This window comes from Microtus oregoni, unplaced genomic scaffold (assembly GCF_018167655.1).
Source record: "Microtus oregoni isolate MIOR12 unplaced genomic scaffold, Mior012 000036F_ref0000092, whole genome shotgun sequence".
Classification (NCBI taxonomy): domain Eukaryota; kingdom Metazoa; phylum Chordata; class Mammalia; order Rodentia; family Cricetidae; genus Microtus; species Microtus oregoni.
Window position 1 is genome coordinate 23,214,849 of NW_024543095.1, and position 13,526 is coordinate 23,228,374.

Here is a 13,526-nt window from a genome sequence, read left to right on the forward strand (position 1 = left end):
ACAATTTCATCTACTTGACTACCGAGTAGCTAAAATAGCTATTTAGGAGCTTAAGGCTAAGGTGACATAGTAAATTTCATCTGTAAAATTTTACTCCAGTACCTAATGACTTATTCTAGCATAGGCAAATTAAGTGACTTTTGTGGTTCGTAAATCTCTGAGACAGATACAAACTTTGTTGCTATACAAATTATATAAGTCTTGCACATAGGAAGAGTAACTTTTGCCTTCGGAACTATTTACTTTTATTAATTCATTGAGGAAGCAATCAGACTACCTGTCCAGCGATTGTACTATGAAGAACGACTGATGTAACATGTGGTGGGTGGGCTTTATTTAGTTGGAGGTTGACCAAGTTCTATAGATGCCTGCGAGAGTTCCTGAGGTTTCATTTGTTAACTAAAGCATGAGAGGTGGAATCAAGGGCCCGGAGCTGGATGCAGAGTCCATGACTTCAGGGCACTGTGCTCTGAAGTTGCTTATTGCTTTGAATGTCTGGTGAGGTTGGAAATGACGAAGTTGGAATGGCAAGGTTTTAAGCCATGCTAAAGATTTTTTAAATCCGCATTTTGGAGGCTAGAGATCCACTCCAGTGCCTTCTCTGTGCCCAGTAGCCACAGACTTACAGTTCCAGCTTATTAATAAGCTTGCATTTTATTCCAAGGACAATGGAAACATTAGATAGCAATTATCATTGAAGACATACAGATAAACAAAACATAAATAGAGATAGGACATTTATTGTGGAGCTCATGAGTAACTTTATTAAAGTATTTTCATTCTTTTTTTTTTTTTTTTTTTTTTTTTTTTTTGCTTTTTCGAGACAGGGTTTCTCTGTGGTTTGGAGCCTGTCCTGGAACTAGCTGTGTAGACCAGGCTGGTCTCTTCTTGAGTGGACAAGAAGGCTTGTAGATAAAGATGTTTTCTACTAAACCTGTGACCTGAGTTCCACCTCCAGAATCCAGAGGGGGAAGAATAGTTTTGCGAGTTGTTCTCTGATCTCCAAATGCCCACCGTGGCATGTTTATGTCACTTCCCCAACAAATAAACACACATGAAAATTAAATATTTTCACTTGGCTTGATAACACACACCTTTAAAAACAACACTTGGGAATAAGAAGCAGTGGGTCTCTGGTTTCCAGGTCAGCCATGGGTTACATAGTGAGACTCTGATTTTAGCTGGGTAGTGGTGGTGCATGCCTCTAATCCCAGCACTCTAGAGGCAGGCAGATCTCTGTGAGTTCAAGGCCAACCTGGGCTATGGGAGCTAGTTCCAGGACAGGTTCCAAAGCTGCAGAGAAACTCTGACTCAAAAAAACAAAAACAAAAACAAACAAAAAAAAAAAACAACCAACCAAACAAACAAACAAAACCCAAACTTCCTTTTCATTCAACCAAGTATTTCTTTTAGATTTTAAAAATAGAATAAGTAACAAACCATTCATTTATAGCATAAGTAAGGAACTAAGTTGTATAAAAACCAAAATAAATCAGACACACAGTAGATATGTTAACATTTGGAGCCCTTGCTCAGTAAACAAGGCTTGCCAAGTCAGTGGGAGTCTGTGACTGAGGGTAAGTACTTAGAGCAATCCTCCTGGTAACTCTCAGTTTTCTGGCTTCGTTCTCAGAACTTGAGTCATACGCTGGTTTCTTTCTTCAAGTGTACAGATTAGGTGAGCAACTGTGTGAGCTTCGTCATGCACATCACAGAGGAAAAGCAGCACTCAAAGAACAAGATACTGTTGACTTCTTCTTAGAAATACGCGAGGACTTTCACCTCTTCTGCAAAGGCATCAGAAAATGTTCAAAGTTTTGTACCACCACGATTTGAACCGGGGATGCGCTCTCAGCGGCGCGTTCCCTCCGGACCACTAGGTGGCAAGAGTCCGAAAGCCTCGCTTCCGTCCCGGACCGGCCGCTCTTGGTGACGCGGACTGAGAGACGGTACTTCCGGTCAGTCTTGCCGGCAGTGGCGCGCTGCTTGCGCGGGTTCTTCAGCGGAGGCTGTGAGGCTCGGTTAGCCATGGAGCATTCGGGACCCAGCGAAGGTGAGTTCGGCGTGGCCAGCGGGGCTGGTGGGCCATGCCGGGGAGCCGGAGCGTCGTGCTGACCGGCTGTTTGTCTTCCCTTTCTCGTACAGTGACAGGCGCAGACGCGGCGGGACCCGACCCTCAGCTGGCTGTCACCATGGGCTTCACAGGGTTCGGTGAGTGACTGCCCCCGGCTGAGCCCAGTCCGGTTTTGCAGAGGGCTCAAGAGCTGTCAGGTTAGGAGAGCTGTCACTTTGGCCCGGCGCCTTTTGCCGGGCCAAATCCTAATCGGTCCCATTTAATTTGTTGAGGTCACTTCAGCTGACACTTGGGAACCTTGGCTGAAAGGGATTACTGCTGTGACCCAGTCCGAGAAGGATATTTATTGGTGGCCATTAAATAATATTATGGTGGTTATTGAGTTCGTCCTTTTGGTTAGTCTTTCTCGTCCGGAATCCGCATTTCAATCTTGCTGTAAATCCTAGATATGACAAGTTATTAGATGACTTTAAAAACAAGTTTCAAAAGACGTGATTATTTGTTAAACACATTAGTAATAACACAACTCAAATGGAAATTATTTTGTAATTTTATTTGGGAACAAATCGCCCACTAATGTGTCTAGTTCTCATTCATTTATCATCTGTCTTCTAGGACTCTAACTAATCCGTCCACTAAAGAGTAGTTACAGTATTTATCTTTCTTCCTGGCTTCTTATTTTTTAAAAGCTAATTGAATATATGATTATGCTTGTGAGTGGGTATTTTTCCTGGATGTAACTATGCACTACATGCCTGCAGTGCCCATGGATGCCGGACGAGAGTCCTGGACCCTATGGAACTAGAGTTACTGATGGCAAGAGGAGTGAGTGCTTTTAGCTGTTGAGCCATCTCTCTAGTGGCTCATTCTAACTTCAGAAGTTCCCCTCCGCCCCCAGTGTAACAGTCCTGGGTATCCTGGAATTTCCTTTGTAGACCAGGCTGGCTTCAAACTCACTGAGTTCTGCCTGCCTCTGCCTCCCAAGTGCTGGGATTAAAGGCGTGCGCCGTCACCACCCAACAGCTTCAGAAAGTTTGGAGCATTACAAAGAAAAAGAAATCAAGACTTCAGATTTAATTTGTTTTTCACTTTTCCTGTTGCATATTGAAAATTAATATTATACTTATGAGCAAACATTGTTCTTTTTTTCCCGTTTATTTAGCAAACAATGTTCTTTAAGACAATATTATGTAGATTTTTCAAGTGTTATATTCTTCCAAAGCACGAATTTAATTTTTGGTAATATGAGGAATCAACAGGGCTTCCTGCATGCTAAACGCCTGACCTACACTGCTAGCCCAAACTTGGTTTATTTTCCTATCAAGAGAGTAGACTACACAATAAGATCTGTATCACTTACAGTTTTTCCCTACGTAATTCCCAGTTTTATTTTTTTGTTTTGTGGAGGTAGAACCTGACTGTATTCCTAGGTGGCATGAAAGTGAGACTCTCCTTCCTCAGCCTCTCATGTGTTGGCACATTTGACACCATATCCATCTTTTGGTTTTTATCAGTAATGCTAAAGGAATGTTTTGGGAATGTGTGTACATCATGTGTGTATGAATGAATGTGCACGGCTTGTGTCCAGGCATGTGGAGGCCAGAGGTTGGCATCTAGTGTCTTTATCAGTTGTTCTCTGCTTCCATTTTTGTGACAGTGTCTATCACTGGGCCTGGAGCCCACAGTTCAGCTGGCCTAGCTAGCCAGGGAGCCTCAGGGATCTTCCATTCTAGGATCCGAACCCCGGGTCTCATGCTTGAGCGTCAAGCCCTGTACTGACTGAGTCATCTCCCCAACTTCTAATGAAAACATTTTTATGAATAACACTATTTTTTGGTAATCTACTGAAAAATCGTGGTCTGTACTCTGGTAAGCAGGGTGATGAGACCCAGTTCTACAGCCTCACCTCTCATATTTACTGTTTGGTTCTTTGAGAACTTTCTACTGTGTTTAAGATAATGTACTAATAGCTGTTATATTGTATATATATTTAACTGCTCTGGTAACAGGTTGTTATAAATTTAACACTTTAAAACAGCACAAAGGATTGTGGGTTTAGTCTAATATAGAGCCGTTACCCAGTAAGCATAGGCCTCTAGGTTTGACCCCCAAATCCCACAGATTTATTTTCTGGTAGCTCTGTAAGTTGTCTGTTCATGTGAGCTGTATTGATTTCCCTGTTGTAGACATCAAGGCTGAAATCAGTTTAAAACATGCATTTACTGTCATCTGGTAGCTCTGTTAAGAAAGGAAGCTGTTTTTATGAACAGAACAGTTCTTGGTTATAGGACTGAACTGTTTGCTCTCTGGCTATCTCTTAGCACATCAGAATATCTTTAATTCTCATGTTGCCACCTTAACCTGTGGGTTGCAACCCCTTTGGAGCTTGAACGACCCTTTCACAGGAATCGAATATCTGATATTCTACATATCAGATATTTACATTACAATTCACAACAGTAGCAAAATTACAGTTAGGAAGTAGCAATGAAATAATCTTTTCCATACATTTGTTTGAGAGGGGGTCTTATTTATCCCAGGCTCACCTTGAACTTGCTGCACAGGTAAGGGTGCCTTGAACTTCTTATTCCTTTGCCTCCATATTCTGAGTGCTGAAATTTTAGGCATGTGTATGCATTGCTGTGGCTCAAACCCTGGGCTTCATGGTACTAGACAGTTTTACTGCATCTCCGAGTCAGATAGGCTCTCTGTCTAGTCTGTATTCTGGTTATGTCTGACGAGTTCCTTTGCCATGTTTTAGGGTATTTTCTTAGATTCCAACAATCAAAGTATGGGTATTTCTCATTTTTCCTGACAGTTTAATGCTGTTTCAAGGTGTAGACATCTAGCTAAGTTAGGTGAGAATGAGAAAGCTGGATGGCTAATGTTCAGTAGGTTCACAGTCCTAATTTAATAATCTAAAATTTGTGCTTATTGAGTATTAAGTTCTCAAAAGTTTTGGAATTTGTCTTACGGTGTCGGTGGATACTTGTAATAATCCCAACATTTGGGAGGCTGAGACAGGATTGTGAGTTCAAGGCTAGTCTGTGGAATGAAGCAAGACTATGTCTCTAGAAAAACTGACAACAAAACGTTTTGTATTTTATATTTTGAATTAGGGATGCTAAACTAGTAATATCTGTGTATAAATATTCCAATAAACAAACAACTCTTGATACTTGAAACATTCTGGTCCCAAGCATTTTGGATAAAGGTTATTAAACTTGTATTTTTCTTTTCTCCCTTACTGTTTTATCATTATCTTAGAAACATGCCCGGGCGGTGGTGGCGCACGCCTTTAATCCCAGCATTCGGGAGGCAGAGGCAGGCGGATCTCTGTGAGTTCGAGACCAGCCTGGTCTACAAGAGCTAGTTCCAGGACAGGCTCCAAAACCACAGAGAAACCCTGTCTCGAAAAACCAAAAAAAAAAAAAAAAGAAACATGCTGTCAGGTAGACAGACGGAGTGGTTATTGATCAGTTAGTAAAACTGGAGTGCCTATATCTGGTCAGTGGTGGTACATATATTAATCCCAGCACTCGGGAGGCAGAGGCAGGCAGATTTCTGTGAGTGCAAGGCCAGCCTGGTCTACAAGGTGGGTTCCAGGACAAACTCCAAAGCTACAGAGAAGCCCTGTCTCAAAAAGCCAAAACAAACAAACAAAACCAAAAAATCCTAGAATGCTTAGAGCCTTTGGTCAGCTCATTGCAAGACAGTCACAGTGATGTTTATTCTCCTAGGGAAGAAAGCTCGCACATTTGACTTGGAGGCCATGTTCGAGCAAACTCGAAGGACAGCTGTGGAAAGAAGCCGGAAAACACTGGGTAAGAAGCACCGATATTTTCCCTTGTACTGTCTTAAATATTGTATAAACATACAACTGTGTTGACAGTGATAAGGCTGAAAAAAAACTTGTTTTTATTTACAAGCACCCATCTTTAGTTAGAATTGTTAGACTGTAACTTTTGGCTCCTTTTGAAGCAGAATTTAAAGCATTTATTTTCCATTTGAAACATGACAAAATTTGTATTTTGCTTGGATAAAGAAGGTCTACATACCAGAATCTTGGAAAAGTATGTTCTATGGGGGCTGGAGAGATGGATCAGTGTTTAAGAGGACTGGCTGCTTTTCCAGAGGACCTGAGTTCGATTCCCAGTACCCACCTACATGGCTGCTGTGACTCCAGTCTCAGGGGATCTGATACGCTCTTATGGTCTCTGTAGATAGTAGGCACCTGTGGTTCACAGACATAGATGCAGGCTAAACATTCATGCACAAAATGTGTTTTCTGAGCAAACAAGGATTCACTGTTATTATAATTTATTGGAAACAGAATAGCAGTTTCTTTATTATCTCTCCTCCCGCCTCTGTCTGACTTTCGTTTCATTTTTTTCTTTCCTGCTTACAGGAAGGCTGGGCCAGAGGTGGCTGTCACCATTGCTTGTTGACCCAGACAGTGTAGAACATTGTGACATACACTGAATGTGGCTGCTGCTGTTGACTCCCTGCTTTAATGAGCTGTAGGAGATACTTATTGAAGCCTTATTTCAGCCTGGCTTGATAGCGGGTGGCTGGCATTTCTAGGTACCACCTCTGGGTCTGCAGAGGACGCTGGTGCTGTGCTTTCTTTGGATCTAACTCAGATCTCTCTTACACTAGAAGAAGGTCTGGAGTCTGGGAACAACTGCATTTAAATCAGTGCTGTGATAGTACTTGTCATGTTGATTTCTTGAGTTTTGTTTGTTTATTTTCTTGTTTTGTTTTGTTTTTTCTTGGTTTTTTTTTTTTGTTTTTTTTTTTTTTTTGTAGTTTTGAGACAGGGTTACACTCTGTCACCCTGGGTGACTGGAACTCCTTATGCTGACCAAGCTGGCTTTGACTTCTGCCAGTGTATCTACCTCATGCTGAGACTATAAGAATGAGCCACCAATCTCTTGATTATACCCCAAATTCAATTTTAATGAAGGAGATATGGGAATCTTACTGTGTTACCCTGAGTGGGCTTGAATTCCTGGGCCAAGTTATCCTTTGGTCTCAGCCTCCTGAGTAGCAGATATTACAGGAGTGCACCACTCAGCTCAGTTGTTGGTTTTGGATTTAAAATGATGGATTTTGGGGCTGGAGAGTGGCTCAGTGATTAAGAGCACTAGCTGATCTTCCAAGGCACCCGGGTGGAATTCCAGTACCTACTTGATGGCTCACAACTCTGAACTCTAATCCCTGGGATATGACGTCCTCTTCTGGCATCTGTGGAGACTGCACATATATGGTGCCCAATAAACATGCAAGCAAATTATTCATACACATAATAAATAAAATGCTCAAAAATTAAAATGGTGAATTATTTAGCAGTAAATATTTAATATTTGTTTAGTGAACTTGAAACTAGTATCTTTGGAAATAAGCCTTTTATGTGTGACGGAAAGGCAGCTCTTCCTGCCCCCCCCCCTCCAGCAGGGTTTCTCTGTATAACAGCCCTAGCTGTCCCAGAACTTGCTCTGTAGGCCAGACTGGCCTCGAACTCACAGAGATCCACCTGTCTCTGCCTCCCGAGTGCTGGGATTGAAGACATGTGCCTCACCATGTAACATTTTTTGGAGACAGGTCCTCACAATTTATTCTTGGCTGTCTTTGTACTCGTCAGGTAGATGAAGCTGGCCTCAAATTTATAGAGATTTTCTGCATTTGTTTTCTGGATGCTGGGATGAAAGGCATGTGCCACCACACCTCTTTTTTTTGTTGTTTTTTAAAGACAAGGTTTTATTACATAGTCTGAAGCTTGGTATGTAGTCTAGACTGGCTTCTAACTTGCAGAGATCCCCCTACTTCTACCTCCCAAGTGGTGGAATTAAAGGCATGTGACACCATGCCTTGTTGTTACTATTAGTTCTTTTTTTCTTCTTTTTAAAGAAACTTCATTTTGAGAAATTTCAAAACCACAAGTATTACTATTTATATAAACTACTAAGGTTATTTATGGCTATTGTTTTTTAAATTTTCCTTTCTAAATATTTTGAACTAAATCTTAGTCATGTTGTGTTATCAATAAATATCTTGCTCTTCCCTGTTCTCTCTGTATTTCTCTTTCCCTCTTCCCTTCCCTTTACCCTTCTCTCAATAAACTGCTCACTTAAAAATTTTTTTAGTATCTTATCCCTCTTCCATTGCGTGCCCGCCCCCAGTTGATTGAACCCCAGTTCCTAGCATATGGTTAAGCAGTGAAGTAATCCTTGTTGATGGTTTTTTTTTTTGTGTGTGTGTGTGTATGTGTGTTTGAGACAGGGTTTCTCTGTGCAGCTTTGGAACCTGTCCTGGAACTCTCTTTGTACACCAGGCTGGCCTGAAACTCACAGATTCACTGGCCTCTGCATCCCGAGTGCTGGGATTAAAGGTGTGTGCTACCACTGCCCAGCCTTGTTCATGTTTTTTGAGACAGTCTTAAGTCTCATTAGGCTGGCCTCAAACTCTCAACCATCTTACGTTAGTCTTAGATTTTTTTTTTTTTTTTTTTTTGTTTTTTTCGAGACAGGGTTTCTCTGTGGTTTTGGAGCCTGTCCTGGAACTAGCTCTTGTAGACCAGGCTGGTCTCGAACTCACAGAGATCCGCCTGCCTCTGCCTCCCAGATTCACTGATTCACTGGCCTCTGCATCCCGAGTGCTGGGATTAAAGGCGTGCGCCACCACCGCCCGGCTAGTCTTAGATTTGGGATCATGGGATGAACCATCATGTCTAATGGTATGTAAGTCTGTACCTACATGTAAAGCTAGACGGGATAGCATGCATCTCTAATCCCAGTGCTCTTACAGTGAGCATGGACATGGAGACAGCAGAATCCTTGGAACTCGTGGACCAACTAGTCTGATATCCTCAGTGGTAAAAGAAAAGTACTCTACTTGACAACAAGGTAGAGGGCAAAGACTACTCCTGAAGTTGATCTCCAGTCTTCATAAGCATGGGGGTGGGGGTGGGCAGAAAAAATGAACAACTCAGTACCTCCTAAAAGGATGCACTAAACTGTTTTTCCACCTCAATACTTGTAGTACCAGGGTGTGTGAGAATTTCTCATTGGAGAGCAAATAGGTGATCTCTTGTCACCACCTGAGTGTCCAGGAATTTAGTTCAGTTTTGATGTCATCTACCTAGAGAAGCCGTAGGATTTCTTCAGTTTCAGATGCTCGGCATCCATATAGAATGTGTTCTTGTTTCTGGTCCCTGGGAAACTCTTATGCTGACTAAGAGTTGAGTAGTGGTTCTCAGCCTTCCTAACACTGCAACTCCTTAAGGCTCTTCATGGTGTGGTGACCCCCGGCCATGCAATTATTTATGTTACTAACCTCATATCTGCAGTTTTTCTACTGTTGTGAATCATAATGTAAACATCTGCTATGCAGGATATCTGATAGGGGATCCAGAGGCTCCAGATGAACAGCCATGTGAAGTGATTCAGTGGGTTAGGTGGGTGCAGGAGGGGCGGGGGTTCCATACTTTCCCTTGCATACTCAGCAGGTTGAGATATATCAATTTAGTACTTTTCAGAAGCTTTTATAGATTGACTCCCTGTTCAGTGCACTTAGTTTCCCACAGTAGCGGGCTAGCTAGGGACTGTCCCTAACTCCAGTAAAGCCAATGACGGTGTGACCAAAAGTGGTCCTAGTAAGTAACAAAAGACAGTTCTGATCACTCAGGAAATCTTAAGGTTTTTAGGAACGTTAGGACAAAATATATTTTGTATTGTACTCCAATAAATCTGAAAAGGTCAATTTAATAATGAAACAATAAAAGAAAAAAAAAACTACGAAAACCCCTTGCCTTCTGGGTGTATCTGGTAATACTTCAAACACAAGATTTTAGTATCTGTACTATCAGACAAATCTTGTGTTTAAGGATCTCATACAAAATCTTTGGACAGCAGTTGTTATAGTTAAATAAGTTATGTAGTTCCTGGCAGTGTAGATTCTTAATACATATTGGAGGAGATTAAATTGAATTTAGAATTCAATTTAATAATTTAATAAAATAATTATCTATCCATTATTTATTTTTATGTAGCCCTGGCTGGCCTAGAGAATATACATAGCCTTGACCCTACTGTCTCTGCTTTTCATGTGCCAGCAGTACAGAGGTATATATCTGGTTTTATGTCGTACTGGGGGTGGAACCCAAGGCTTTGTGAAGCTCAACTACTGCTTTAATAATCAAATAGCCCAAATACTGCTTTAATAATCAAATTTTTCTTATTTGGAGATAGTTTTAAATGGCTCAACCTGTTAGAACTTGACATTTAAAGTTGGAGAATCTAGGTTTAAAAAGCAGCTCCTCATTCCTCTTGAGGAAGAGTGGATAGGATTTCCATTTTTGACCCTGTTAGGAGGGTATGATATCCTCAGCAAGTTCTTGGGTAGGCTAAACCATTGGACACAGTACCCTGTAAAGGACTGCTATGTATCCTTTTAATTTCTGTAAGCTTTTTTTTCTGAAGCATGTATGCACACTATTTAAGGGGTTTTGATGAATTAAAAGGCTTGTATATTAAAAAAAAAAGTTTGTGGATAAATTCACTGCGTGGAACTTTCTTGGCCTAGTACCACATCCTTGGTTTGACTCTGACTGTGGCTTCTGCTGATCTGAACATGTGAATCTTTATTGAACAATTCCTTGAAAAAGTAAACCAGGATTCTCTTTAGCTTTAGTACGCTGTTTGAAATGTTTATATATATATACAGAAGTAATCACATTCTGTGGGAAATTATTCATTGTTAGCGGCATAAGACATTATTTTTGTGTTCTCCCAACCTTGGCCATTAAATTATACTGAGATTATAAAATTAAAGCTGATATACAATTTCACTGACTTCAGAAAATGGTTTGTGTGTGTGTAGGTGGGGAGGGCAGGATGATTTGCAGGAGTTGTTTCTACATGTGTAGGACATGGGGGTTGTACTTGGGTCAACAGGCTTGGCAGCAGGTGCTTTTCTTCTTTTTTAAAGATTTATTTATTATGTATATAGTGTTCTGCCTGCACGTATCCTTGCTGGCCAGAAGAGGGCACTAGATCTCTTTATAGATGGTTGTGAGCCACCATGTGGTTGCTGGGAGTTGAACACAGGACCTCTGGAAGAGCAGCCTGTGCTCATAACCACTGAGCCATCTCTCCACCCTCTAACAGGTGCTTTTATAAACGGTTAACTTTCTGGCCCTAACTCTTTTCTAAAAATGGACAATTGTAATATGCGTCATGATTCGTATGGTTGATATTGAAGTCTTTCCTTTGTTATTGAAATCAAACTTAAAGGAGAAAGTCAAGCTTGATGTGTGACTGAGGATGGCTTTGAACTGCTGATCTTTCTGGCTTCACTTCCCTTCCCCTGTGATTATAGATGTGGGTCACCATGCCTGGCTTTGAATATGATTTCAGTGGGTGTTTTAATGTCTGAGAAGAGAAAATACTGAAGAAAGATTTAGAAACTAAGACTTTTTTTGAACCTCAACAATTTTTTTTCTCTAGTTAAATCCTATATCTTCCCCTGATCTAGATTATGTCTTACCTTTGCCTGGAATTATTCATACCTTTGTTCTGTCAGTACTTTAGAAATATCACAAGCTTAATATTTTCTATGTTTTGAGGCTAAATCTCCTTACTTTTGTTTGCTTTCATAATTAGAATGCCCAGCTTTGTCCATAGTAGCTATATTGTCAGTATTTAATGTGATTAATATTTTTAAATGTTAACATCTAATTTTGTTTTCTTAGTGTTTTGTTATTAAATAGATTAAACTTAGTGATTCTTCATGACACGGGAGGCTAGTAAGATAAACAAGTGAGACATTTTCACATTTAATTCCTATGGGTATATCACATTAGAATATTCAGACTCATATTCTTAGTAATTTTGTTGTCTTGACTTTTGTTTTTATTTTGAAACAAGGTCTCTAGTTAAGGTTCCCTTGGAACTCGCTGTGTGTGTAGCTGAAGCCGGCCTCAGGCCCATAGTAATCCTTTTCCTGCCTGTGGAGGGCTGAGATAACGAGCACAAACCACGATGCCTGGCTTACCTGATATTTACTTTCTTTCTAGTTAAGTGGTTACCTAGTGGTTGACTGAAGTTTTTAGGTTCTAAATTATCTAAGGGCGGCGGGGCTGCGTCCCCAGCACCCCGGCTGCCTGGCTAGCTTATGTCCAAAATAACAACACACAAACTGTATTCATTTAATCACTGCTTGGCCCATTTCTATCTAGCCTCTTCTAGGCTAATTCTCACATATTAATTTAGCCCATTTCTAATCATCTGTGTAGCACCCCTAGGTGCGCTTACCGGGAAGATTCTAGCCTGTGTCCATCCTGGGTCGGAGCTTCATCGCGTGCGTCTGCCTGGGAGCTGGGAGCATGGCGTCTCTCTGAGGCGTCTGCTCCCGAGAGGAGAGCTGTGGAGTCTGAGCTCACTTCCTCTTCCTCCCAGCGTTCTGTTCTGTTTACTCCTCCCACCTATCTTCTAACCAATGAGGACCAAGCAGTTTCTTTTTATTTAACCAATGACCTTCCTCCATCAAAATTACTTTCATTTGACTCTATTATTTAGATTAATTATCTATTATTTAGATTAATTATCTATTATTTAGATAAATAGGCTGTCAATTTAAAGTTGCATAAAATATGATGTATTAGAGAAATGGTTACCCAAAAGTGACATCAAGACTCTTGGAAGAAAAAAATGTGTGTGGAGGAGGCTGGCTTTGAAAAGGCAAGGCGTCTTTAGAGCTTTCACTGTGCTTGGTTTATATTGGGTAAAAATGCCAGGGCAGGGACAGTCTGTGGAATTCTATTTAGTTTGGTTTCTCATCAGCCCATAATGAAAACACTAATTTATTTTTTTACTCTACAGTTTCTTCCTTGAGTCCCCATTTTTTCCCGTTTGATCTAATGAAGCAATAGATTAGCATAAAACATCCCTCAATTGAAATGGTGAAGTTTTGGTAGTAAAAACAAAAGTTAACCTTTTTTTTTTTGTTGTTTATTTCTTGAAATGGGATCTCACTATATAATGCTGTCTGACCTGACTTTGTAGATTGTGCTGGGCTTGGACTCACGGAGATCCTGCCTCCTGTGAATTGGGATTAAAAACATGCACCACCATGCCTGGCAAAAGTTGAAAAAAAAAAAGAATAAAATGTTTCACAAGACTGAGACTAGTAATTTGTCCTTATCACTGTTGGGAAATTCTGGTAGTGGGTGGTCAGCAAGTGGTGAAGGTTGTCCCTGACCAGCCTTTGAAGAGATGCACGCTCACTATAAAATAAGGTAGGGATGCTTGTCAGTTAATCTTACAGCCGCTTGGAGTCTGATCACATCAAAGAAGGATCCAGTTGTCAGCCCACATCTCATTTTGCTGCTGAGGCAACTAATGTTTCTATTAAGTGGGCAAGTTTATGCCTTGGAGTTTTCACCTGGAAAGTG

At 40.9% G+C, this 13,526-nt stretch overlaps 1 protein-coding gene across 3 annotated transcripts in view; it reads left to right on the forward strand.

Moving 5' to 3' along the window:
* The first annotated feature begins 1,963 nt into the window (after positions 1 to 1,963).
* Wdr70 (WD repeat domain 70) overlaps positions 1,964 to 13,526 on the forward strand; it is a 197,363-nt gene continuing 185,800 nt past the window's right edge. Inside the window, exons 1-4 of one of the 3 annotated variants that reach the window (XM_041631320.1) lie at positions 1,964 to 2,053; positions 2,146 to 2,211; positions 5,815 to 5,898; positions 6,483 to 8,205. In XM_041631320.1, coding sequence (XP_041487254.1) covers positions 2,029 to 2,053; positions 2,146 to 2,211; positions 5,815 to 5,898; positions 6,483 to 6,556 — 249 coding nt within the window. In that variant the 5' untranslated portion in view covers positions 1,964 to 2,028 and the 3' untranslated portion in view covers positions 6,557 to 8,205. Of the gene's footprint in view, positions 2,054 to 2,145; positions 2,212 to 5,814; positions 5,899 to 6,482; positions 8,206 to 13,526 lie in introns of those variants that run through there. The other 2 variants (XM_041631318.1, XM_041631319.1) reach the window with 2 other exon arrangements.